At 46.1% G+C, this 25,598-nt stretch overlaps 2 protein-coding genes across 2 annotated transcripts in view; both read right to left on the bottom strand.

The window, feature by feature from the left end:
• PIP4K2B (phosphatidylinositol-5-phosphate 4-kinase type 2 beta) overlaps window positions 1–3,492 on the bottom strand; it is a 28,472-nt gene extending 24,980 nt beyond the window's left edge. The window contains exon 1 of the mRNA XM_055326251.1: window positions 3,211–3,492. Within this exon, the coding sequence (XP_055182226.1) occupies window positions 3,211–3,369 (159 nt within the window). The 5' untranslated portion in view covers window positions 3,370–3,492. The remainder of the gene's footprint in view (window positions 1–3,210) is intronic.
• A 929-nt stretch (window positions 3,493–4,421) lies between these two features.
• On the bottom strand, window positions 4,422–22,521 carry CWC25 (CWC25 spliceosome associated protein homolog). The gene is made up of 10 exons (XM_055336268.1): window positions 22,253–22,521; window positions 19,557–19,729; window positions 15,479–15,715; window positions 13,477–13,546; window positions 12,636–12,763; window positions 11,905–11,968; window positions 11,078–11,274; window positions 10,595–10,693; window positions 6,621–6,782; window positions 4,422–5,793 (listed from the first exon to the last, which is right to left on the bottom strand). The coding sequence occupies exons 1-10, from the start codon at window positions 22,268–22,270 to the stop codon at window positions 5,679–5,681; spliced, it is 1,263 nt and encodes a 420-aa protein (XP_055192243.1). The 5' UTR covers window positions 22,271–22,521; the 3' UTR covers window positions 4,422–5,678.
• Between the last annotated feature and the right edge of the window lie 3,077 nt (window positions 22,522–25,598).

Raw genomic sequence — 25,598 nt, 5'->3', positions numbered from 1 at the left:
GTAACGCTTCGCACCCATCAATGTGGCTATAATAAAAAAGACGATTACAAGTGTTGCGGATGTGCAGAGAAGTGCAAGGATGAGAACCTGGACCCACACACACACACTCCGCTAGTGGAAATGTACAATGATGCAGTCACTTTGAAGAACAGTCTAGCAGGTTCCAATATAGTTGAATACAGTTACCACCAATTGCTCCTATTCCTTGTGACCACCTGAGTGACGTTTCATGCATACCTGGTTTCTAAAACCAGCAGGTTATCAAGCCAGGTCTGCCTCCTCTTGCAGGTCTCCATGCCCCTCTGGTCTCCATGCCCCTCTGGTCTCCATGCCCCTCTCCAGGGAAATCTCTTCTCTAATTCCAGAGCCTCTACACTGTATTTCATCCACTAAAACACTAGTGTTCTCTCTTTACTAGTTCTTCCCTGACAGAGCTAAAGTCTTCTTCTTCTTCTTCTTCTTTTTTTAAGTTTTATTTAAGTAAACTCTACACCGAACATGGGGCAAAAACTTGCGACCAAGAGCCGTGTGCTCCACTGACTAAGCCAGCCAGGCACCCTAGATCCTGTTTCCTATACTCTCTCTCCACAAAGTCCATGGGCTGCAACTCTTGTCCAAGAGAGGAGCTCCTGTGACAACACCAAGCTCAAAAACCTCTCTTTTTCCACCTGGAAGTAAATCAACCACATCAGGAAAGAGTGACTTTTGCTTTCGATAAAGATATATATCCATCCTTCATATCTCATCCACCATCAGCCATAGACTATCATGCCCTAAATACCTAAAAGGGGGAGGAACTAAAGAATCAAAGAAATGTGACATCTGAAACCTCAGATTGCAAAAAGTGGCAAAAGTGGGCTTCTGAAGGAAGGTAACCTCTCAGAAAGGCTAGCAATCCACAACTATGTGGTCTTGACCCCCTGGAGAACCACAAGATTTTATACCACTCTTCTTCTGGGGAGATGCCTCCATTTCCCAGATGGAAATCCTAGAGTTCTAGACCTTACCTCAGGTCCAGATGAAACACTAAATGCTAGGGACCAGGTGGCCTGCACAACTTGCCCTGTCCAGGGAGCTGCGCCAGTGCCTTTCCCCTGAGGCGCCCACTCATTACGCTCAGAACCTTGGGTCTTGCTTAAAGTCAATGCCTTTCCAGCTAGTCCTCCAACTTTCCTTCAAGTTGGCAAAGAAAGAGGGTGACTGCCTAGTCCAAGAAAGTAAGACTCACAGATGCCTATCCATCTACCATTCAGAGGCCCCCATCTAGGCAGACTCACTGCTTGCGTATCAGAACACCCAACATCACACACACTCCCATGAGCTGGCATGCACAGGCACACACACCTGAGCGTACATTTTGAGTTCCCTAACAAGACCATAATCCCCACCTATCCCGGCACTGGGCTGAGGAACAGAATAAGGACCAGAAGGCACAGAAAGTGAGACCTACTATTCAAGCACTACTGCTGAATAACAGTCCGTGGTGCCGGACAATGAGCTGCATCTTTTGCTGTGGCCATGGGTGAGCTAATTCTCCACCTGGGGTCTCCATTTCTTCGTGTATAAAATAAGGGACCCAAGGTAGGTAGGTGTACTATTCCAATGTAGGAGCTGTTAAGAGCCTCCACCAGTTCTTATACAGACAGGATGCTTTCTAGTGAGAAACAGGCTGTAGAACAAAATCAAGGATTGACTTTCAGGCAGGGACACAAGGTCCACATTTTGATGACCCAGTTTCCCTTGCAATGTTGTCAGATGACCCCTGAAGCAGCAGAAAGCAGGAGAAACAAAGTCTGCTGGACTACTGGCCCAAAACAGCTTCCAGGGGTCTGGACATTAAACCAGTACTACTCCCTACTCTGGCCAGGACTCTCACCAGAGTGAGGTTACTGAAAACAGTAACCTGCCCGAGACCAAAACACCAATAGCGACCTCACCCCCATACATATGCACTTTTCTGTATTAGATGCAAAGATCTAAAACTCTGGCTCAGACTAAGGTTCATCCGCCTCCAGCCAAAGGCTCCTCTACCAAAGCAAAGCAAAAAGTCTCGCTGGCCTCAGGTCCCTCTGTCAGCATTTGATCTTGTGGGCAATTTCAAGTGCTCTGAAAAGTCAGGGTGCCTAAAGAACTGAAATTAACAGGAAACCCAAGCTATTAGCTCCATCTTCCTCATTCCAAACCTGTAGTTGGTGAAGTTGGGTGTTTCAGGTCCTTTTATTTCCTCTGCTCATTCCTGGCGTTGGGACGCACAGTGCAAATGGTCAGAAGGCAAGGAGCGAGTGGTTGGAAAAGAAAAAAGACCCTCAACAAACAGGGCACAAAGTCCTCCAGCTCAAGCGCTAATGCTGGGTTCCAACTTCCTAATGGGACATTCTCAAGCACCCTAAGGGTCCAGAGATCACCCTCTCATCCTAACTTCTGCCCGTTACCACAGCTTTCATGACCATACAACAGAAAGCTCAATAAAAGAGAAGTCAACGTCTTTGACATGAACACGACAGGGGAATGCAGGAAGCCACATTATTTCTACTGCGGATAGTCTTCCTTATAATCAGGCCTCACCTTCTCTCAAATGGTTACATTCTCTCTTCTCCCTAACCTAGGAAGACCCCGGTAGAGAGTCGGTGGTTCAAGGAAGCCTGTGCTTCTCCAGTTGATACACCTCGTTCAAGAAGAAAAAAAGGAAACCCAGGGAGGATTTCTACAGTCAGGGGTGAGGTCTGGAGGATGGGAAACTTTAAGCAGCCGCACCATCCAAATAACCAGAAACGGAGGAACATTCAGGCAGGCCGATGCCACTTGCCCTGTCAACTGGACAGTGAGCTGGCCGCCAGTTAAAGAACAAGGGGGTAAAACACATGCAACACACAGGGTGAGGGGATGAAAGCGGCTCCGCCGCACCCAGGCCTTCCCCCTGCGCTCCAGGGGCTGCCCGTAGCGAGCAAGCCAGACGCAGGAAGCTGGAGGGGCTGGAAGGAAGGGAGGGGGCGACGGCATACCACCGTCGGAGACACCAGGCCTCGCGTGGCGCGCGGGGAGTGCACACCCGGCCGGGACGGTGTGCAAGGGCGCGGTGGGCGTGCAAGCGGCTGGGCGAGGGGCTGCGGGCGTCCCCGTCAGGGCCCGCGGGGCGACGGCCGGGCCTGCGGGGGGCGTGGGAGCGCGCGGGGCCGCGCTCCGAGGGGCGCGCGCGGGGGAGCTGGTTACCGTGTGGTTCACCCCCCACATCAGGACGCTGAGGATCGGCTCGCTGGCCCGGAATAGCTTCACTTTCTGGCACACGAAATGCTTCTTCTTGGTCTTGGTCTTGCTGGCGCTGAGCGGCGCCACCGCCACCGCCGTGGTGCTGGTGCAGTTGGACGACATGCCCGGGGCGGCGGCGGCGGCGGCGGCGGCGGCGAAAGGGGGGGCGGCCGAGACGGCGCACGAGCCAGCGGCCCCAGGCCTCCCCGGGACCGATCCCCACCCCCGCTCCCTCACCGCGCCATGGTCGCGCCCGTCCCGTTACCTCCCCACCCCGCCCCAGTGGTTTCGTCCGCCCCGCGCCCCGCCCCCACGCCCCGCCCCGCCCCGCCCCCGGGCGCTGCCGCCACCGCCCCGCCGTCACTAGGCTCGCTTCTCCCCGCCCGAGTGGTAGCGCCCGCCCCGGGGAGGCAGCGGCCGCCCCGCCCGGCCCGGCCCTCCTCCCCGGGCCTGACAGGAACCGGGCTGGCCTGGAGACGCCTCAGAGCCCCGCACCGCAACGGGGAGGGGAGAAGGGCTGGGGCTAGGGTCGCTGTCTATCGCGGGAGAGTCCCCCTGTCCGGGTTCCCCCTCCCCCCCGCCAAAGCCCAGGCTTGGCTCTTTCCCTCAACCTGACGTGCCAAGATGGCGGCGGCGCCACAGCTCCGTAGGGGAGGAGGGACGGGAATGCGAGGAGGGTGGGACGTACCATCCCACCCCGGGGGAGAGAGGCGGAACACAGCAGGGGGAAAAGTCCAGCCGGGAGAGCCAAGGAACGCCCCCTCGCTCCACCCGTGCGTGGATCTTCCCACTCCCCAGGACCTGGCGCGCACTCCAGCCGCAGGTCACGCCCCTTTCCCCCCGGGGCCAATGACAGCCGCGGGCCGGGAGCCCTGGGATTTATGAATGGGTCCCGCACCCACCCACCGGCCGCTCGGCCCCCTCCCTCCAAAGCGTCGAGTTCAGAGACCGGCGGCACCTTCAGACACCTATTCTACAGCAGAGCATCGTAATCGTCTTATTCTCTGGTTCACTTCATGACATCTTTTGAGTAAACTGCCCACGCTTTGTTACATAATTCCTCTCGGACGAAGGATCTCCATACATGCCACACAAATTACGGGGTCAGTATTGTTCTGCACAGGAATTGTTTGTAAATTCGGTACTCAGCGCATGGTTGCTCTTTAAACACTTACAAAAATAAACGTAGCCTTTATTACCAAGTAATAAAATAAAAGACATAATTAGCATAGAGAAGCAGGATGAGGTGATTAAATGAATAACAAGTGTATGTTACTTTTCTTTCTCTCTGGGGAAAGACTGGGTTTTAAGTATTACAGTGCCTGGCATCCTGAGTGCGCAAAAATATAAATCCAAATTCGTTTTAAGCAGAATTAGGGATTAGCAGAACAAGGAACTAACCCGGCTAATGTGTGGGTCAAGAAGGCCTAGGAGTTCATGGGTCAAATGAGGCTTCTGGTAAAACAAAAGGGAAAGGCGTAAAATTAGGAGACTGGTCCCACAAGTTTTAGGTCTTTGTTTTTGTTTTGGTTTGTTTTTTATACCTGACTAAAAAAATAGTAGCAAACTCCTAAAAATCTAGAATTAGAATAAGATTGTTACATGATAAAAAGGAAGCCATGAAATAAACCGCTTCCATTTTAAGAGCCAGGGTGGGAGCACACAAGTAATCTGGTCCTGACTCCTAAACCATTTGACTTCACCACTGCACTGCCCACATGGGAGACTGTAAGCAGGGTTAAAAGGATAGATACCCTGGATCCTATCTACAAACCCAAGCTTCTCCTAAACTAGCCAGACCCAGAGGGGAAAAATAGTTGATCTGCCTTACTGTAATTACTCAGTAACAAGATACAATATGGTTCCATGATATAGGTAAAGTCACTTACCAAACAAGATGTTCTCACGAAGCTAACTTTTTAAAAAGCATGTAAAAATCATACATTTATATACACATACACACTACACTTTTACAGTTCAAAAGATAGTCCAAATAGTTCAACAGCTCATTTAGTCCTTTTTGTATTGTTTCCTTGTCCAGATTATTTGTCACCCCCCTTGTCTCTGCCCTAAGCTGATATACATTATCTACTAAATCAAGTAGATGTCCATTTACCCCACTAAGCACAATCTATCTGGCCAACTCCAGAGAGAGGCTTCTGAAAGGTACGGTCTACACCGAGGCACACAGTTGCCCACCTGTTAAAACCTACTTGGCACTCAGCAAAAGTTACTGAGGGTCCCATAAAGCGAGTCACACTGGTTCTCAAAGGAAGGAAGCTGTTTCAGGAATCACTGGAGGAGAGTCACTTTGAACAGTGGTGGTTTGCCAACTATGGAAGAAGTCACTTGAACTCTTATAAAGAGAATTTTTAAGGGATCAGCAGCCTCCCTGGAAAATTCAGGAAAACCAGCAGGAGAGGGAATAATTTTCATCTTTTCATAAAGTTCTTCTCCAGAGCTATTGAGGTTCTCTGTAGAGAGTAGATGTTCCGTTTCACCCGATCTTCCAGAGAGGAAGTAGATGCGCTCTCCAGCTTCATGCGGCTAGGAAGAGAAGATAGGAGAATAATAGGAGTAACAAATACTTGTCAACTGGTCAACTCTCTGGCAGAATTAGAAGAAACAGGTTGCCAGAAAACAGATCTAGAAACCCAAGCTCGGGATCCCTGGGTGGTGCAGCGGTTTGGCGCCTGCCTTTGCCCCAGGGCGCGATTCTGGAGACCCGGGATCGAATCCCACATCGGGCTCCCAGTGCATGGAGCCTGCTTCTCCCTCTGCCTGTGTCTCTGCCTCTCTCTCTCTCTTTCTCTCTGTGTAACTATCATAAATAAATTTAAAAAATTAAAAAAAAAAATAGAAACCCAAGCTCTTTTAAACCCATGTAGGTAATTTTTGAGTGGATTCCCATCTGGAACTCAATTTTACTTTTTTTTTTTTTTACTTTTTTTTTTTAATCCCGGGACTCCAGGATCACACCCTGGGCCAAAGGCATACAAGCTCAACCGCTGAGCTACCCAGGCGTCCCGGGAACTCAATTTTTAAAGCAATATCCATCAGGGAAAAGTTATCTGTTTTGGAAAGTAAAGCCTCATTGGAAAAAGGCCTCCGGAGGAGCCATGAGTTCTTATTTAAATAAAAATCAAGGAGATTCAATGAAAATAACACTTCACTGCTCCTCCCTTCAAATGAGAAATATCCCAATGTCTGGCTAGATGCTGGGAGTAATAACAAAGGTTAGCTTGGAGGCTGATGTCCCCGTTCTCACTGCACAGACACAGAAACACCAGGACACAATGAATGGATCAGCTGCCTAGCTGCCTCCTTGGGTCCACAGCCATGAAAGCTGTTAGGCAGCAAGAAGATGCACTCACTGAATAAACTTCCCATCCCGGGAGTCCAGCTTCTCCAACCTCTGCTCCCATTCATCATCCTTAGCATGCCTCTTGAGGATGTTCAGCCTCTCTTCCTCCCGCCACTTGGCATTTTCCATCATCTCTTGACGTTTCCGCTCTAGTTCCTCTGATGAGAGCTTTCTGTTGAACACAAAAACCATCATATCAGGTCTGCTTCTCTCCCAGCAAAAAAATAAACATTATAGGGAGAACAGAAATCAGGTAGGACCCAGGTTCTCCATTCACCCAGCTCTTTCTATGGAAATGCCCAACCCAGAGCCACACTCGGCATGAGGTTCCTTCATTCCTAATATCTTGGGCAGGTGGTTTCATCCAAATTCCAAACACTTGTAGTGAAGAATTTCATACTCTCAATAATCTCTGGAGTGATTATTCTAAACATTAAATTCAAAATATTCCAATTGTTTGTTCACTGACTTATTGAAGAACACAGGACTAAGTTAGCCATGTGACTGTGGACCTCTACCATCCCCTCGCTGGAAATGCTTGGAAATTCATGGACATAGCCCAGGAGTATACCACTTTAGGAATAAGCTAGAAGCCAGATGTCTGAAGAATTCAGGTCAATTCAAGTTAACCTCAGAGAGTAATAGGTAGGTCTTCTTTCCTGGCACTCACTGCAAATGAAGTCAGAGCAAGAAGAGGAGGTAACGAACCAGTTCAATCACCATTTGACAAGGTTAGAAATCCAAATCCATTGTTTCTCAAATGGGTGTGATATACCCATGTAAAATATCACCCTTTAAGAGGAAAATAATTGGGGCACCTGGGTGGCTCAGTTAAACGTCTGCCTTTGGCTCAGTCCCAGGATCCTGGCCCATGGCCCTGCTCAGTGGGGAGCCTGCTTCTCTCTCTCCCTCTGCAACCCCCAACCCCACCCCCCACTGCTCATGCTCTCACTCCCTCTCAAATAAATAAAATATTTTTTTAAAAAAAGAGGAAAAATAATTGGTGGAGTCTCATAAGGGAGTGGAGCCCAATTTTGAGACAGAAACTTAAAACACTAAAACTTGACATTTAGTTGTCTATAGTGAAATGACAATGATCCACTTCAAAACTCCCACTAAATAAAATATACAAAACCACAAAGAGAATGGGAGAGGAGAGGACATTGGGTAAGAGATGTCTAAAAACTGGTGGGATCCCTGGGTGGCGCAGCCTTTGGCCCAGGGCGTGATCCTGGAGACCCGAGATCGAGTCCCACGTCGGGCTCCCGGTGCATGGAGCCTGCTTCTCCCTCTGCCTGTGTCTCTGCCTTGTCTCTGCCTCTCTCTCTCTCTCTGTATGACTATCATAAATAAATAATTTAAAAAAAAATTTAAAAACTGTTGGAAGATGGAAGTGGATGAAGGAGTCGTAACTAGTTTTCACAGACTAAAGAAAACTCAATCCTGTGAAGTGCCAGACACTAATCAGAAGCAAAATCCAGGGAAGGCTCAGAGACTGCAGGCACCAAGTGGAGGATGGTGGTAAAGCTATAAACAAAGGGAATGATTTAAAGTCTGTATGAAAAAAATAAATAAATAAATAAAGTCTGTATGAGAAGCAATTAAGACACCCCAAGTCCTCATGCCCAAGTTGGGGAAGCCAGTGATTGTTCTTCCAAACATCAACAGGAGACCATCCAAAAGAGACCGTTTTGGTAGTTTCTGAAGAACTAAGCCAGACAAGAACTCAGAAGTTGCAGGTGCATCAGGCACAGTAAAGAAAGCTGGCAGGGCCACCAGGGGTGAAAATAATGCCTCCCAAGATGTCAGCAGCCAGTTAGAGCCATCAGTCAGGCAAGCAGAGGGTTTTTTCCTTCTATAGAAAATTTTTTTGGGGGGCAACCCTGGTGGCTCAGCGGTTTAGCGCTGCCTTCCGCCAGGGCGGGATCCTGGAGACCCGGAACTGAGTCCCACATCAGGCTCCCTGCATGGAGCCTGCTTCTCCCTCTGCCTGTGCCTCTGCCTCTCTCTCTCTCTGTGTGTGTCTCTCATGAATAAATAAATGTTTTTTTTTAATTTTTTAAAGTTTATAATTAAAAATCTCACTCAGAGATAATGAAAGATATTACATTGATGAAAAGAGAAAGATTTTTAAAATGGAACAATCAGAATGTAAAAGAGCTCTTGGAAATTAGGGAGGGGGTGCCTGGGTGGCTCAGTCCATTAAGTGCCTGATTCTTGGTTTTGACTCAGATCACAACCTCAGGGTCAAGGGATCAGTCAGCTTCAGGGGCTCTGCACTCAGAGCTCAGTGGGGAGTCTGCTTGATATGCTCTCCCTATGACCCTTCCCTCACTCTTTCTCTAAAATAAGTAAATCTTTCTAAAATACATCTCTCTCTAAAATAAGTAAAATCTTTTTAAAAAATTATAAAAGTGCTATGTTGCCTATAAGAAATTTTGAAATTTCGAAAGCAATGAAAAATATTTAATTAAATGGGAATCCCACAAGACCCTCAAAAAATTTTACAAGAAAAAATAGTCTTGGGATGCCTTGGTGGCTCAGTGGTTGAGCGTCTGCCTTTGGCTCAGGGCGTGATCCCGGAGTTCCAGGATCAAGTCCCATATCGGGCTCCCTGCATGGAGCCGGCTTCTCCCTCTGCCTCTGTCTCTGCCTCTTTCTGTGTCTCTCTAAATAAATAAATCTTAAAAAGAAAAAAGAAAAAGTCATCCCATAAAAATTGTTTTTTTTTTCCAAATTTTTAAAAAACATTTTTTATTTATTTAAAGTGGTTTTTATTTTGTTTTGTTTTCTTTTTTATTCATGAGAGACAGAGAGAGAGAGAGAGAAAGAGAGAGAGAGACAGAGACAGAGACACAGGCAGAGGGAGAGGCAGGCTCCATGCAGGAAGCCTGATGTGGGATTCAATCCCGGGACTCCAGGATCACACCCTGAGCCAAAGGCAGGCGCTAAACGATGAGCCACCCAGGGATCCAAACATTTTATTTATTTATTTATGAGAGACAGAGAGAGGCAGAGACAGAGGCAGAGGGAGAAGCAGGCTCCATGCAGGGAGACCGATGTGGGACTCAATTCCAGGTCCCCAGGATCATGCCCTGAGCCAAAGGCTGATGCTCAACCACTGAGCCACCCAGTCGTCCCTGTTTTGTTTTGTTTTGAATTTCATTTATTTATTTTGAGAGAGAGTAAGAGATATACGAGCGGGGAGAGGAGCAAAGGGAGAGAGAGAGAAAATCTCAAGCAGACTCCACACTGAGCATGGAGCCCTAGGTGGGGCTCAATCTCGTAACTGTGAGACCTGAGCCAAACTTAAGAGTCAGATGCTTAACGAACTGAGCCACTCAGGTACCTCAAAAATCTCTTTAAATTGAGCATCTTAAAAAATAAAATAGGGGATCCCTGGGTGGCACAGCGGTTTAGCGCCTGCCTTTGGCCCAGGGCGCGATCCTGGAGACCCGGGATCGAATCCCACGTCAGGCTCCGGGTGCATGGAGCCTGCTTCTCCCTCTGCCTGTGTCTCTGCCTCTCTCTCTCTCTCTCTCTCTGTGTGACTATCATAAATAAATAAAAATTAAAAAATATATATATTAAAAAAATAAAAATAAAATAAAATAAAATAAATTGAGCATCTTACTACAAAAGAGAAGCTTTATCTTTATAGCTGTTAAAGATAAACAGCTATTTTAGGGGCACCTGGGTGACTCAGTCGGTTAAGCGTATGCCTTTGGCTCAGGTCATGGGGTCCTGGGATCAAGCCTCGTATTGGGCTCCCTGCTCAGTGGGGAGCCTGCTTCTCCCATTCCTTCTGCCTGCTGCTCTCCCTGCTTGTGTTCTCTCTCTCTGTCAAATATATAAATTAAAAAAAAAAAAAAAAGCTGGTTTGGCAAGGAAAGGTGAGGTAGATTTTCCACTTGCCCCGGTTTGAGCCACTCCTGGACTTAAGCCTGCAGAATCTGCAGTTCACCTCTGGGGCTCCTGACTCACCTGGTGTATCCGGGAGCGTGCCGCCTTTGGTAGACCTCTCTTCTGGGCGATGGGCTCTTAGTTCGGCCTCTCTCTCTCCTGTTTACCTTAGAGTTGTGCCTGTGACAGACACACAGAGGGCAGAGAGGAGAAAAGCCTTTTTAATACAGGGGCTTTTATCATGTCCCTCAAATAACTGGAGAAAAGCTAACAGTCTTAGAATTATAATCCAGATTGAAGAGAACAGAGGGCAGAAGTGGAAGAAAAACAAACACATAAAGATATATAAGATTTGATATTGAACTCCCTCCAAAGATTCCACATATCTAAATATGTAGTTCTAGGAGCCTGAGCTTTACATTGAGGTGGGGAGGGGACAATATATAAAGGAAATAAAGCAAAGACATTTGGAAAAATTAACAAACAGACATCAGTAAAAGCAAGTATCTGCTGTAACCAGCCCCTGCATTTACAGGCCATTTCCCAGTGAATTCCCACACTCACGGTTTGCTTGGCCTCGGGGACCGTGACCTTCTGCCTGGGTCTCGGGACCCTGCTTCCCTGGTGCTCTTCCTGTTGGCATGTCTGGGGGGTGAGTGGGAGGAGCTTCTGGACCTGGAATGATTCCTCAACCCGTGCATTCCCTTTTGCTTGGCCATTAAAGAACTCTGTACTCCCTGGCTATGACAGGGGTCCCTGATCTGCAGCATCAAGGAAAAGAAGAAAAGGTATTCACAGGAAAATCTGCAGCTCAGGACAAAAGGCAGCAATACAAGGAAATGAAATAAGCACTGAGGTTAAGAAGCCAACTAGGCGTACCGATCCTATCACACAGCTACCACAGAGAACCACTCAAAGTTATCAGCCAAGTTCTCTGCAGAATCCCCTAAGAGAACGGACGCCACCAGCCACCTGTACTCTGTTGACTCTTCAGCACAGCCTGGGCAGGACCAAGAGACAGAGCAAGGAGAACAAGGCCTAAGGTTAAACCTACTAAGGAAAAAAGGAATCCAGAGGGATGTCCATCTGTCAAAAGTCATCGATCTGGAAGCTTAAAATGCCTGCATTCCATGTAAATTATCTGCAGAGGACCAGACAGAATGGCTACAGGCCCCACTGCTGGGTTAGGCTCTGCGCTCAGAGGGCTCTCAGCCCCGGTCAGAGACTCCGGGATAAGGAACAGGCCAGCTCCCCAGAAGCCCCCACCCTGGCTGCCCAAACTTCCCTTCCCTTATGTCTGATTGGCTGCTAGAAATGCTCTCTGTCCAAAAACGCTCTTGAGTTAACACGTTCTATAGCCCACAGTCACTCCGAGAAGCTCACATCCTTACCTGTAAGCCATATCCAGAGGCTTTGGACAACACAGAGGAAGAATCTGCCAACTTCTTTTGAGATCTAAGGGATTAAAAGACAGTCATTGAAAAAGGTAACGCATAAAGGTCCAGGGTAAGTCTCTTGTGCTGAAATGTGCTTCCTGCTTCAAACGTGATCTTTCCCACTTCCATGATCACTCAGGAGCGTGGCTCTCTATTTGGACTCTCTCTGCTGGAAGATGCACCAGCACAGTCATGTTTTTCCTGTGAAAACCCGTGGGCCTAGCTTTTCAGCCTCAGTGCCTGAACACGTTCTCCTCCTCACCTCATGCTGCTATTCCAGGGACTGAGAGTGAGTCAGCAGTGACAATGCTCACTGCTCCCACAGAGAAGACACACAGAATGGGCCCAGATGGGCCCATTAATGCACTTTAAAAAAAAAAAAAAAGGCCTACATAAAATCCACTTCCACTTTGGAGGAGTCACAAGCAGAGATGAAAGTCACATCTAGGATGTCTGCACCAAGACCTGCAAGGCTATGGTCAGCTCTGTCCAGAGCCATGCCAAGACCTCCAAAGAACTCTAGTGTTAGATGGCAAGTTTTGTGGACATGGTGAGCCCGCATATGAGTGCTCACCATTGCAACCCCAGTGCCTGGCAGTTCCCAGCATAGAGCGGGGCATCCATGACTATCTGGAGAATGAATGAGTCAATGAGTCAATGAGGGAGGCCCGCCTCCACACACTCACCTCCCCCGACCGCGCTCATCCTCGCTACTGCAACCATCACTACTTGAGCTTCTGTGCTTATGTTTCTTGTGCTTCTTTTTCTTTTCCTTCTTTTTCTTCTTCTCCTTTTTTTCCAGGCTCATTTGCAACTAGAAAACAGCCAGAACACAGCCACATAGGATCACTGAGATCCTGTCAGTCCCTCAGAAGGGCCTGGTTTATACACAAACTACCTGACTCTGTGCCTCTGGGTCTACAGGGGTCCAAGATGCCATCAGAGCTTCCCTGTCAACAAGAGGGGCAAGTCTTAACCCCGGGAGTACACAGACACCCCCTAGACTACTGAACAGAATCTCTGGTGGCTGGGGCTAGGAACTGGTATTTTAAACCATCCCTAGAACCAATGCCTAGGAATTTCCAAACTGTCAAAAGAACGCCAACTCCCCTGAAAGCAATCAGGGACTGCAAGATCAATTTTACATTTCCCTTACCAACAATCCAAAACACAATCGCAAAAAAAAAAAAAAAAACCCACAATCGCATGACTTGTCACGTGAATGATAAATGGGCCCTAGAGGCTTAATAACACCTGATCTCCTGAACACACTGTATGATCAGGACTTCACAGGCACATCCCATACTCCTTTTCTAAAACAAATGACATCATATGGTGCTTTTCCAACCAAACAACATAAGAGGAAATCAAGCTTAATTAAGCTTGACAAGGAAGATTGCATAAAATCACCAGAAGGTCTCTTAAAGTCAAAATTTAAAAGCCATTCTGTTTTCCCTCTCATAAGAGGGAATGGAGAGAAGTTCTCACGTAAAGTAGTTACAAGACCCTCCTTGATGCATTGCTTACCAATTCTTTGATTTTCTTCATTTTTACAGGATTATTCAACACTTCTCTTTTTTTCTCCTCCTCTTTCTTCCTAAAATAAAATAAAAAAGAGGAAATTATAAAAAAGTCCTACTCTCATTTATTGCTACTAAGGGTAAACTGGTCAGCCTTCATGGAAAACAACTGGACAACACTTATCACAGCCTGCATACTCTTTAATCATATAAATTTTTCCATAAGAATTTGTTACTGTAAGGATATAATCAAGGAGAGTCCCTACAAAGCTGTCCATATTATAACAATTAAAATTTGGAAACAAGTTAGGGACCCAGTAAGAAAGCATATAAATTACGGTATATTCACACAATATAGACACACACAAAAAATATTCTAAAAGCACAGTTAGTGATACAGAAAGATGCTTGCCATATATAACTAGGTTTAAAAAAAGTTTATAAAATAATATAAACACATCAATGTTTAGAGCAGCATTATTTGCAATAGCCAAAAGGTGAAAATAACCCAAATGTCCATTGACAGATGAAGAGACAAACAGAAATGTATATAATGGAGTATTATTTAGCCTTAAAAAGGAAGGAGGGGTGCCTGGGTGGCTCGATCCGTTGCACTCAATTTTGGCTTGGGTCAAGTCTCAGGGTGGTGGTACTGAGCCCCTCACTCAGCTCCCCACTCAGCAGGGAGTCTGCTTGAGGTTTTCTCTCCCTCTCTGTCCCTGTCCCTGCATGTGTGCACTCTCTCTCTAAAATAAGTAAATAAAGTCTTTAAAAAACAAAAAAAGGAAAAAAAAAAAAAAGGAAAGAAATTCTGATACATGCTACAATATGAACCATGAAGACCTTCTGCTGAGTTAAATAAGCCACAAAAGGATAATTATTCTGTAATTTCACTTACATGAGGTTCCTAGAGTTGTCAAACTCATGAACACAGAACCTGGAATGGTGGCTCCCGGGGCTGGGGGAGGGGGAAACATGGATTTCATGTTTCATGGTTAAAGAATTTCAGTTTTGCAAGGTGAAAAACTCCCAAAGATGGGTGGTGCTGGGACACCTGGGTGGCTCAGCAGTTGAGCATCTGCCTTCAGCCCAGGGCACAGTCCCAGGGTTCCAGGATTGAGTCCTGCATCAGGCTTCCTGCAGGGAGTCTGCTTCTCCCTCTGCCTATGTCTCTGCCTCTCTCTGTGTATCTCTCATGAATAAATAAATATAATCTTAAAAAAAAAAAAAAAGATGGGTGGTGCTAATGGTTGCATAACAGGGTGAATATACACAGAACTGTACACTTAAAAGTGGTTAAGACTGTAAATTTTGTTATGTTTTATCTTACCATGACTAAGGTAATTAAGAAGCTGACAAAAGAGGGAGAAATATTTGCATATATATATATACACACACACACACACACAGTACCTTTATATACGCCTATGCAATGTCTTTATTATGTAAATAGCCTTAAAATTGTTGTCAAAATTAGAAATATAAATGACAAATGTTTTCGATGTTCAATTTTATATACCTGAAATAAAATGCTACAAATTAAACCAAAAAAATTAGTATACACAGCATGAGTTGGCACTCAAAATGCAACTCTACTTTGATATAGTATATATTAGGGTTTCAAGGAAGATTCTAAGGTTTCTTTTTAAAAGGTTCTGCTGTACAAAAAAAAAGAGGGGTTGGGGGAGGCAGAAGGACTGCTCACTGACCTATCCCACTCTATACATATCCTCACATTTCCAAGAAGCTGCCAGCCTTTCTCACCTTGCTTTTAACTCCTATTTTTGTTCAAGGGTCAAAGGTAAATGAATAATCTGGTCTGGTCTGGTCCACTTGCCATAGTCCTATCACATGGCCTAGATAAGACACACTTGATGGATCCTCCTTCCCAACATCAGGGAGCCCAAATGGAAACAAATCCTTTTACAGGGCAGACAAAAGCCAAGAGGAAACCAACTAAGAAAAAACAACAACAACAACAACAACCCTTCCCACCCTGTTATCAGTACCTGATGATGAAGAGTGGGTCCTCCCGGATTTTGCTGGCCATGTCAAGAAGGGAATTAGCACCGGAAGGGGCAAAAATAGAGCCGGGGAGTAGTCCTGTTTCCGAAGAACAGCCTGCCTCCTTCTCCTCCATCTTCTCAAAAACATACTTGTCAATGGGACGCCCCAGCAAGTACTCATCACGGTTTACCATCCCACCAGGACCCTGATACATCCAATCCAATTTTTCTTCTTTTTTCCTAGTTCGAGACAAAAAAATACAATGAAAGGAAATGTAGATTCTTGAAGACCTGCACATACAACCTGAACACAAGGTAGAGGACTCCAGCTGGTCAGAGCAAGACTCATTCTCCAGGCATCTAGCAAGGGCTAAACACTGGGCTCCATGTGGCACACAAGAAGAAATGATGCTTGTCGGCATGGGGCTCATCATTCAGTGAAGACATCGTTTCCACACACTTAAGCCATTTATGTGGAAAGAGTATCTCTCAATCATTTGCTCAGGGCTTCTTAAGCTTCCTTTACAAAGCTTTTATATTATGCTTTCATTTTGAGGATAATCTGAAACAATAGATTCTGGATCATCTCATTATCAAGAACAATTTCAAAGACCACATATGCAGTTGTGTGAAGTGTGTTTTGGTGTGTATGGTCACATGTGCACAAGCATGCACTAATTCTACACTTGAGAAGATAAGGAGAAAAGATCAGAGATAACCAAATAAGTAAATTATACTTTCAAGCCAAAAGAGAGGGGCCAAGTATGTCCAGTATTTGCCAAACGAATACTGCCCACTGGCTCTGAGAGAAAAAAGTCGTGGGAAAATGGAACCCTTACACAACAGACAGTAAAGGCATGCTGAATTCACAAGTGCATGTGTTAAAGCAGCCAACATATCATTCACACTGAAAGCAGCAAAGTAGTTTCATCAAAACAGCATCAACTGTAACATCAAATTCAACACTTTTTGAATATGCTTCTTTAACATTTGTGTATATAGTTTTGCTTAAGATTATATAACAATTAAGGACATCTGGGTGGCTTAGCGGTTTGGCACCTGCCTTCAGCCCAGGGTGTGATCCTGGAGCCCCGGGATCAAGGCCCACATCAGGCTCCCTGCATGGAGCCTGCTTCTCCCTCTGCCTGTGTCTCTGCCTCTCTCTCTCTCTCTCTCTCTGTCTCTCTCTCTCTCTGTGTCTCTCATGAATAAATAAATAAAATCTTAAAAAGGGCAACCCAGGTGGCTCAGTGGTTTAGCTAATGCCGCCTTCAGCCCAGGGCGTGATCCTGGAGACCCAGGATCGAGTCCCAGTTGGGCTCCCTGCATGGAGCCTGCTCCTCCCTCTGCCTGTGTCTTTTTTTTTTTTTTTTTTTTTTTAAGATTTTACTCATTTTATTTATTCATGAGAGACACAGAGAGAGAGAGGCAGAGACACAGGCAGAGGGAGAAGCAGGCCCCATGCAGGGAGCCCGATGTGGGACTTGAGCCTGATGTGGGACTTGATCCTGGGTCTCCAGGATCAGGCCCCAGGCTGAAGGCAGCGCTAAACCGCTGAGCCACCCAGGCTGCCCTCTGCCTGTGTCTCTGCCTCTCTCTCTGTGTGTGTCTCTCGTGATAAATAAATAAAATCTTTAAAAAAAAAAAATCTTAAAAAAAAAAGCCTGTTTTAAAAAAATAAAATAAAATAAAATCTTCCAAGAACACTCTAGGTGAAAAGATTGAGAAACACTGGTATAGACCACTTTATAGAACACATAATTTCCTAGCATTATCATTATCAGTAAACCCTATAGCAACACTCTATTGCAAAAGAAAGATTTGGACATCCAGGATAATATGTGGATTAAGGTTTCTAATTGTTCAGAGAGATGCATTACAAACACAGGAAAGATTATTTGACTCATGGAAGTTAATCACTACATAGTAAAAAGTTCTTACTGGCATTTTATAGGATAAATTAAAACCATGCCACTGTGGGGGATCCCTGGGTGGCGCAGCGGTTTGGCGCCTGCCTTTGGCCCAGGGCGCGATCCTGGAGACCCGGGATCAAATCCCACGTCGGGCTCCCGGTGCATGGAGCCTGCTTCTCCCTCTGCCTGTGTCTCTGCCCCCCCCCCTCCTCTCTCTCTCTCTGTATGACTATCGTAAATAAATAAATAAAATTAAAAAAAAATAAAAATAAAAAAATAAAAAAAAAAAACCATGCCACTGTGCAAACAGCTATACAAAGCCATGAGACAGACAAGCAAATGATTAAATACATTTGCAAGTAAAGACCAAAAAAAAGGACATACATGCTAACATTTGTGTTTTATAAAGTTGGAGGATATATGAGGGGGAAATCAATCAATCAATCAACTTCCTCCTATTCACAACAGATAAGCAGGCATGAGGATCAGCAATGGATAAACATTGAGCTCCCTGCTCTGGAGCTGTTCAACTATACTCCCACCTCATTACCTAGATTCTGCAAAGCCCAAATTTCTGATACATTAGGCATATGATGTGTAATGCTTTGCTGAATAAGAATTTCAAAGGGTGCTTTGTACCTGGCTGGCTCGGTCAGAAGAGCATGTGACTCTTGATCTTGGGGTCTGTGAGTTTGACCCCCATGTTGGGTGTAGAGATTATATTAAAATAAAATCTTTAAAAAAAATTTTTTTTCCAAAATAATCTTTTACCTTTGGTTAGTGGGAAAGCAAATTCCTGACTAATGAGTACTGAATCTAAAATTGGTATCTGTTTTAAAATCAAGGGTTCACAAAATCTAAAGTTTCCCATAGAACCATGTGTGTGCACCTTATAAGCTGCTCAGGAATTAATCTGAATGTGTGAAATGTATTTACACAAAATTATAATGTAGGTGCCTGGCTAGAGAAAGCAATTCCTGATCTTAGAGTTGTGAGTTTGAGTCCCACGATGGAGCAGAGTTTACTTTAAAAAAAGAAAGAAAAAAAAACCCCACATTTTATAAACTGTAGAGTAAATAATTTACATAAACTATATAAAGTAAAATAACTTAATGTATGTCTATGGATAAAAAAACCATAAAAGTTCATTCCTTTATCTCATTTGATGTATTATGGTCATAAATAAATTTTATTCTACTTAAAAATTCTAAAACGTTATTTTAAAACTTTCCAAGTTTCACACTTGAGTCAGAATGGCCTTCTTCCCAATCCAATATCCTGAAAGAATATGACTGTCACCATGCCTAAGTTCCATAATGGCATTTCCATGTAGAAGTTTGACACAGACACACAACACTGCAAGTCACAGATCCTCTTGACATGAAGTATTAAGGAAAAGCCCTAGATATCCAATGGGGAGAGTATGCCATACACCACTCCAGGGACTTGCTCACAAGGACATGAACAGGAGAATGACAGTACAGATTACTCGATTTTAGTCTATGGGCTGTTTTCACTGAACTTAAGAATACACTGTACATTTTATGCCTTTTTTTTTTCTCAGAATACATTTGCTCCTGCCTCATTTTATGAGATGGATACATTAACGAGTATCTGCTACTCCTATCCTATATTATATACGAGGAAATTAAAGCCAGGTGAAACTGAGTGGGACTGTCCACAGTCACAACTTTTACTGACAGACGCTACCCACTTGCTTCCATGAGACCTCACTGCCACTGAAAATGAGTCTACAGTACATAAACAAACAAAAGGAGGACTGAGGCTGAGACACACACTGAGAAGCAGTGGAGAGGCATGGCATGCTTATTTGTCGATCACCTACCATGAGCTAGGCCTACCCTAAGCCCTTTCTTTACATATTATCTCATCTGATCCTCCCCACACCTTGGGAATTGGGTACTCTCACTCCCCCAGTTCTAGAGGTAACTGAGCCCCCCCCCCCAACTAGCTCCCAGCTACACCGTTAAGCTAGGACACACAAAGCCAGCCTTAGAGCCTGGGTCAGACTGACTCCAAAACCCATGCTCTTAGCCAGCAGTTCTATAGCAAGTGGATGATGCAGTGGCAGGCCAGCCTCATAGTGCCCTATGTACCAGGACAGCCACAGACCCACTGCCCCGCTGCGGCCTCAGCTTCTTACTCACTTGACAGCCCCGACATCCTCAGCATAGCGCTGCATCTCTTCCCGGGCCCTCTCCTCCCGCAGCTCCCGCTGTAGCTCCTCGATCTTCTTCCGCTCAGCCTCATGCTTCTGCTCAGCCTTCCACACCTTTTCCACATTGCGGAGGGTCTGTGGGTGCCAGCTCTTCTTCAGATTCTGTGAATGAAAGGAGGGAGAAAACAATGCAGGGGGTGAGGGTGGGCCCCCCTCCCCATATTCCATTTGTGCCAAAGCACACATCTAAGGGCAAGATGTCCTTCATAATGGCAAGAATGGCACCCAATTATCTCTTGCACGTATGGGGGTTTTGTTCAAGTACGTAAAGCTTCAGGATAGAACAGGCCTTTTCTGGATTCCTTTGAACACTTTTAGCTTGAAATGCTTATGGATCAGCTTCACAAATGAGCAGAGGGGTGGGAAGGTAAACTCTGAAAGGCAAGAGAACTCAAATGTGTTTAGCAGGGGACAATCGTTTTTTTATGAACACAATCTTCTTCTCCTGGAGTCCAGTTAACCAGCCTTAACCTTGCATAGTTTATGACCCCACCAAGTACCTCTTTCAGTCTTCCTTCCTGGGAATCTCCCCTTAGTTCTGATCTCTCCTTCACGCTGCACCACTGAAGTACCTCAAAAATGCTTCTCCTCCCCCTCCTCCCCACAAGCCACTGCTTTATTTCAGCTTCCAACCAGGGAAGGGGGGAAGAAGTGACCTCTAATGACAATTACAACTTAACCTAGTGATCCAGGAAGCAAGGAGGAGCAGGGGTAGATTTCCAGAGGGAACAGCACACACAACTGCAGGCTCAGTGGGGAGAAAGAACATAGCACAAATGATTCCATGTGGCTAAAGATAGCATGCAAGATAATGATGAGGAGGGTCCAAGACAACTAAGAAAGGAAAAGAAGGCAGCCTGGGTGGCTCAGCGGTTCAGCGTCGCCTGCAGCCCAGGGCATGATCCTGGAGACCCGGCATCGAGTCCCGCGTCGGGCTCCCTGCATGGAGCCTGCTTCTCCCTCTGCCTGTGTCTCTGCCTCTCTATCTCTGTGTCTTCCATGAATAAATAAATAAAATCTTAAAAAAAAAAAGAAAGGAAAAGAATAAGGGCCTTTGAAACCATGTTAAAGGTGTGGGCTTTCTCCTGTGGACAAGAAGAAACACTAAACAGTAATATGCAGGTGACAGGTATGACTAGCTATTGTGTTTTTTTTTTTAAGATTTTATTTATTTATTCATGAGAGACACAGAGAGAGAGAGAGGCAGAGACACAGGCAGAGAGAGAAGCAGGCTCCATGCAGGGAGCCTGATGTGGGACTCCATCTCAGGACTCCAGGATCACACCTGGGCAGGCGCCTAACTGCTAAGCCACCCAGGCGTCCCCTAGCTATTGTGTTTAGAATGAACTGGAGAGGGCAGAGATTGAGGACCAGGAGACCAGTTAAGAGGCCTAATGAGAAAACCTACACAAGGTACCTGGCATGTAGAAGGTATTCAGTTAATGACGGCTCTTTTCTTTCCTTTCTCTTTTCTGCCTTGTCCTTCTTTTCCCTTCATCGGGTTGCTCAGTCCCCTACCCCGACCCCATCCCTGCCCTATCCTACTGGTCTTTCTCTCTCTCCTTCAATATGGGTGATTTTGCCCCCTAGGGTAAATGTCCAGAGACAATTTTGGTTGTCCCAATCAGAGGAGAAGAGTGCTACTGGCATCCAAAGGCTAGAGGCCAAGGATGCTACTAAACATCCTACAATGCATAGGACCACCACCCACCCAACCACACACAAGGCAAAACAAAGAAGTATCCAACCCAAAATGTCAATAGTGCCAAGGCTGAGAAACCTGATTTAGAGCTTTCCTGTCTCTTAATGCAGTTACCTGAAGAATGCACTACATTACATGAATCTTGGAGCCTTGGAAAGCATTCTAATCAACAACCGCTGACAAACTCTAATATAGATACTGGATAGGTGGCTAACTTGATCTATTTGCTGATTCAACCAGGGACACTAAACAGGTTAGCATCTTTCCGATCTTGCACCATGCTCCTGTGGGTCCTCTGCCCTACGGAGGGCTTCAGCACACTACAAATGAACTATACAGTTCAAGAGAAATTGCCACATGACTTACACTAAGTGCTATAAATTAAGAAGAAAACTGTCACTACAAATCAGAATGCAGCATTGAAGGAGAAGTGGAGACAGAAAAGTGGACATGTAGAAGAGTTCTTCAGGTTTGAAATAGAAATGGCTCAAGGGCTTAGAGAATGGGGCAGCACTCCCACTCCCACTACAGCCCAAAACAAGGCTCAACCCCCAGCTGAGGAAGAGAGAAGTGTCCCAAGATGCACAAAATAAAGCCTGCTCGACTCGGTATCTGTCTCCTTTCCGAGGCATGGTTCCAGCACCACCACCCCCTCCTGGCCCTTCCCAGAATTTCCAGGCGTAAGGGCCCCCCCTCCAACAAACACACAAACATCAGCCGGCACCGGTGGCGACACGCTTCGCACACCTTCCCAAGTCTCCGCCCGGTCCCTCCATGGCCACAGAGACCGGTTCCTTCTCCAAGGCTACGGCTCCCTTCTCTCGAAAGCCGTGGTCACCCACTCCCACACCCTCCAATTTCCGTCCTCAGCCCCCGGTCAATCTCCGGCTCCGTCCTCCCCCGCCCAGGCCTCGCTCACTTACCAGATCTCCGCCCCCCATGACGGCGGCGAAGTTTCCTCTCTCGCCGCGAACCTGGAGGACTCAGGCGGAATCGAGAGGAAACGTAGAGAAAGAGATCAGCTGCGACCTCCCCGGATTTCGGAGGCCACCGGCTGCCACTTTTACTGCCCGATCTAGAGCCCACTTCCGGGAGGGCGTCCTATTACTGCGTCGGCGTCGCGCGACGATGACGTTTGGTACTCTGTCGCGCAGCGCGGGGGTAGCGCCACGGGCAGTCTCGTGGTTTGGGGCCCAGATCTCGCGGCGCCCGCGGTCCCGTTTTGGACTCCTCTGCGGGCGCCTCACCCGGTTTCGGGAAAGCTGCGTTGAGACCGCGCCGGGCCACTTACAGGGGGCTCCGCCCCGCCGTCCTGTTGCCATGGCAGCGTGCCAGGACGTTCACCCCGCCCCCCACAGGCTGCACCCCGCTTCTCGTCGCGAGGCTCCGCTACTGTTTTGGCTTGTTCGCCTCCCCCGGCACGCACGCCCACACACCGGCGGTTTAGAAACGCATTCCACACCTGCACTCCTCCCCGACCTCCGCGCAGGGTCAACTCCCTGAGTCCCGGCCTGGGTTACCGAGCGAGGTGGAAAGCATCCAGCGGAGATTCCATCAGCTCCCCTGCACCAGACTTTGATTATTTTTTTATTGGGTGAGACCCACCCACATTAGGATCTCTACCCAAAACGTAGGGCTCGAATTCAGGACCCTGAGATCAAGAGCCAAGCCCTACTGTCTCAGCCAGCCAGGCCCCATGTCACCAGCCTTCTAGATGCGCTCAATTGACCCTTTAAGAAAACAAAACAAACGAAAACAACCACATCTTTCCCCCCAGCTGTTCCACTCTGTCTTATTAACCAAACTTTAAATGGGCTGTCTCCACTCAGGAGACAAGGTGCCTCCATTTCATCTCCTGCTTAACCTCAGCCCTCCACTTAACTATTTTTCCCCCATAATCTTCAGTAATCCCCCCGCCCCGATTTAAGTCAAAAGCCACATTGCATCCCCATTTGACCTCCCCTAGCCTTGAAAGGTATTGAGGACAACGCTCCCCTCTTTGAAACACTTTGCCCATGACTTGTCTGCACCACTCTCTAGGGTTTTGTTTTATTCCCTACTCCCTTCTCAGGGATCATTTTGTTTCTACTTCATTTTGCCTCTTCATCTTGCTCTAGGTTCCGGCTTGAGTCTTCTCACACTGAATGCTCTCCCTGAGTGATCTCATCTACTCACAGGGCTTCACTTACCATCTGTATATTGATGGATCCCAAATTCATTATGTCCAGTCCTATTTCTCTTTCAAGCTCCAGGGTTTTAAACCTGGCTGTTAGACATTTCCAGTTGGAAACTGAACTCCTTACCTAACCTATCCCGATTACCCCAGTCTGGCTCTTTTCTCTCATTACCACCACTTCTCCATCTGGACATCATTCAAGACCTTTCCCTCACCTCCAACATCCAATCACTTCACAAGATCCTTACTGCTAAGTATCTCTCACATCTGTCCACCTCTCTATCACATTCACCACCAGCCTAAGGCCCCATCATCCCTCCTCTGAGAGAAGTCTTATTTCCCCACTTTCAGTTGTATCCTTACCCATCTATACTCTCCTTTATAGCTAAGAGTGATCTCTCTAAAGTGCAAAGCTGATGTATCCATCCCAATGCTCTGAAACCTTTAATAATTCCCCATTATCCATACTAAAAGACCACACTTTATTTTTTTTTAAGATTTTATTTATTTATTCATGAGAGACACACAGAGAAAGGCAGAGACACAGGCAGATAGAGGAGAAGCAGGCTCCATGCAGGGAGCCCGATGTGGGACTTGATCCCAGGTCTCCAGGATCATGCCCTGAGCCAATGGCAAGACGCTCAAACATTGAGCCACCCAGGCGTCCCAAAGACCACACTTTAAACGTATCTAGGGGTGGCGCAGTGGTTTGGCGCCTGCCTTTGGCCCAGGGTGCGGTTTGGCACCTGCCTTTGGCCCAGGGCGCGGTCCTGGAGACCCGGGATCGAGTCCCACGTCGGGCTCCCGGTGCATGGAGCCTGCTTCTCCCTCTGCCTGTGTCTCTGCCTCTCTCTCTCTCTCTGTGTGTGACTGTCATAAATAAATAAAAAAAAATTTAAAAATAAAATAAAATAAATAAACGTATCTAGGCCCTTCATGACCTGACTCATCTTACCTCTCCAGCCTCATAAGACTTCCTACCCCTTATTCGCTCTCCTAACTTTTATTTCCCTGGCCAAACACTCTTAACATTTTTTAAATAGTTAATACATTTTAAATATATTTTAAAAGATGCAAAAGACAATACACTAAAAAAAGTCTCCCACTATCCTTATATCCTCCTCAGAGCTCTTTTATCTCATGTTCCTTTACGATTATATATTGAATATTTATTTTTGAGTCTTTGATCCATTTAGAATTTATTTTTGCATATTGTCTTTCCAGTTGGCTACACATTTGCCTCAACATTTTACAGAATTATCTTATATTACCCCCACTGTTGTGAAATATCCCTTTATTATATAGTATATTCCCATTTTTTAATATTTATTTATTTATTTATTTATTTATTTTTATATTCCCATTTGCATCTTAGTTTGTTTCTGGACTCTCCATTTCACTTCATTAGTCCATCTATTCATATGCTGTTACCAAATTGACCTCATTATTATAACTTCCTTTTAATGACTGGTAAACTACTTCCTCACTGCTCTTTTATTTTCTAGAATTTCCTGGCCCTTCTTACACTTTTGTTTTTCCAAGTGACGTTCTTTTTTTTATTTTTTAAAAAGATTTTATTTATTTATTCATGATAGAGAGAGAGGAGGGAGCAGGGAGCTCAATGTGGGACTCGATCCTGGGTCTCCAGGATCATGCCCTGGGCTGAAGGCAGGTGCTAAACAGCTGAGCCACTCAGGGATCCCCTCCAAGTGACTTTCTTTTTTTTTTAATTTTTTTAATTTTTATTTATTTATGATAGTCACACAGAGAGAGAGAGAGAGAGAGGCAGAGACACAGGCAGAGGGAGAAGCAGGCTCCATGCACCGGGAGCCCGACGTGGGATTCAATCCCGGGTCTCCAAGATTGCGCCCTGGGCCAAAGGCAGGCGCCAAACCGCTGCGCCACCCAGGGATCCCTCCAAGTGACTTTCAACGTCAACTTGTCCATTCCAGAAATAGTCCTTTTTGTGGGATAGATCGTATATTTAGGTTAATTTGGAGAATTATGTTACAGCACTTATCACTGTTTTATAAATTGCCTGTATACTTGTCTGTATCTAAATGAGTTCCATAGTGCTAGAGACTTTAGTTCAC

This window comes from Nyctereutes procyonoides, unplaced genomic scaffold, assembly GCF_905146905.1.
Source record: "Nyctereutes procyonoides isolate TBG_1078 unplaced genomic scaffold, NYPRO_anot_genome, whole genome shotgun sequence".
NCBI lineage: Eukaryota > Metazoa > Chordata > Mammalia > Carnivora > Canidae > Nyctereutes > Nyctereutes procyonoides.
The sequence above is the reverse complement of the archived record's forward strand: the minus strand, read 5'-3'. Positions and strand labels throughout refer to the sequence as shown.

Coding starts and splice junctions, on each gene's coding strand:
- CWC25 (XM_055336268.1), bottom strand. Junction 12,764..13,476: donor TGAAGAAAATCAAAGAATTG/GTAAGCAATGCA, acceptor GCTGTTTTCTAG/TTGCAAATGAGCCTGGAAAA. Junction 5,794..6,620: donor CGGGATGGGAAGTTTATTCA/GTGAGTGCATCT, acceptor TTCTCTTCCTAG/CCGCATGAAGCTGGAGAGCG.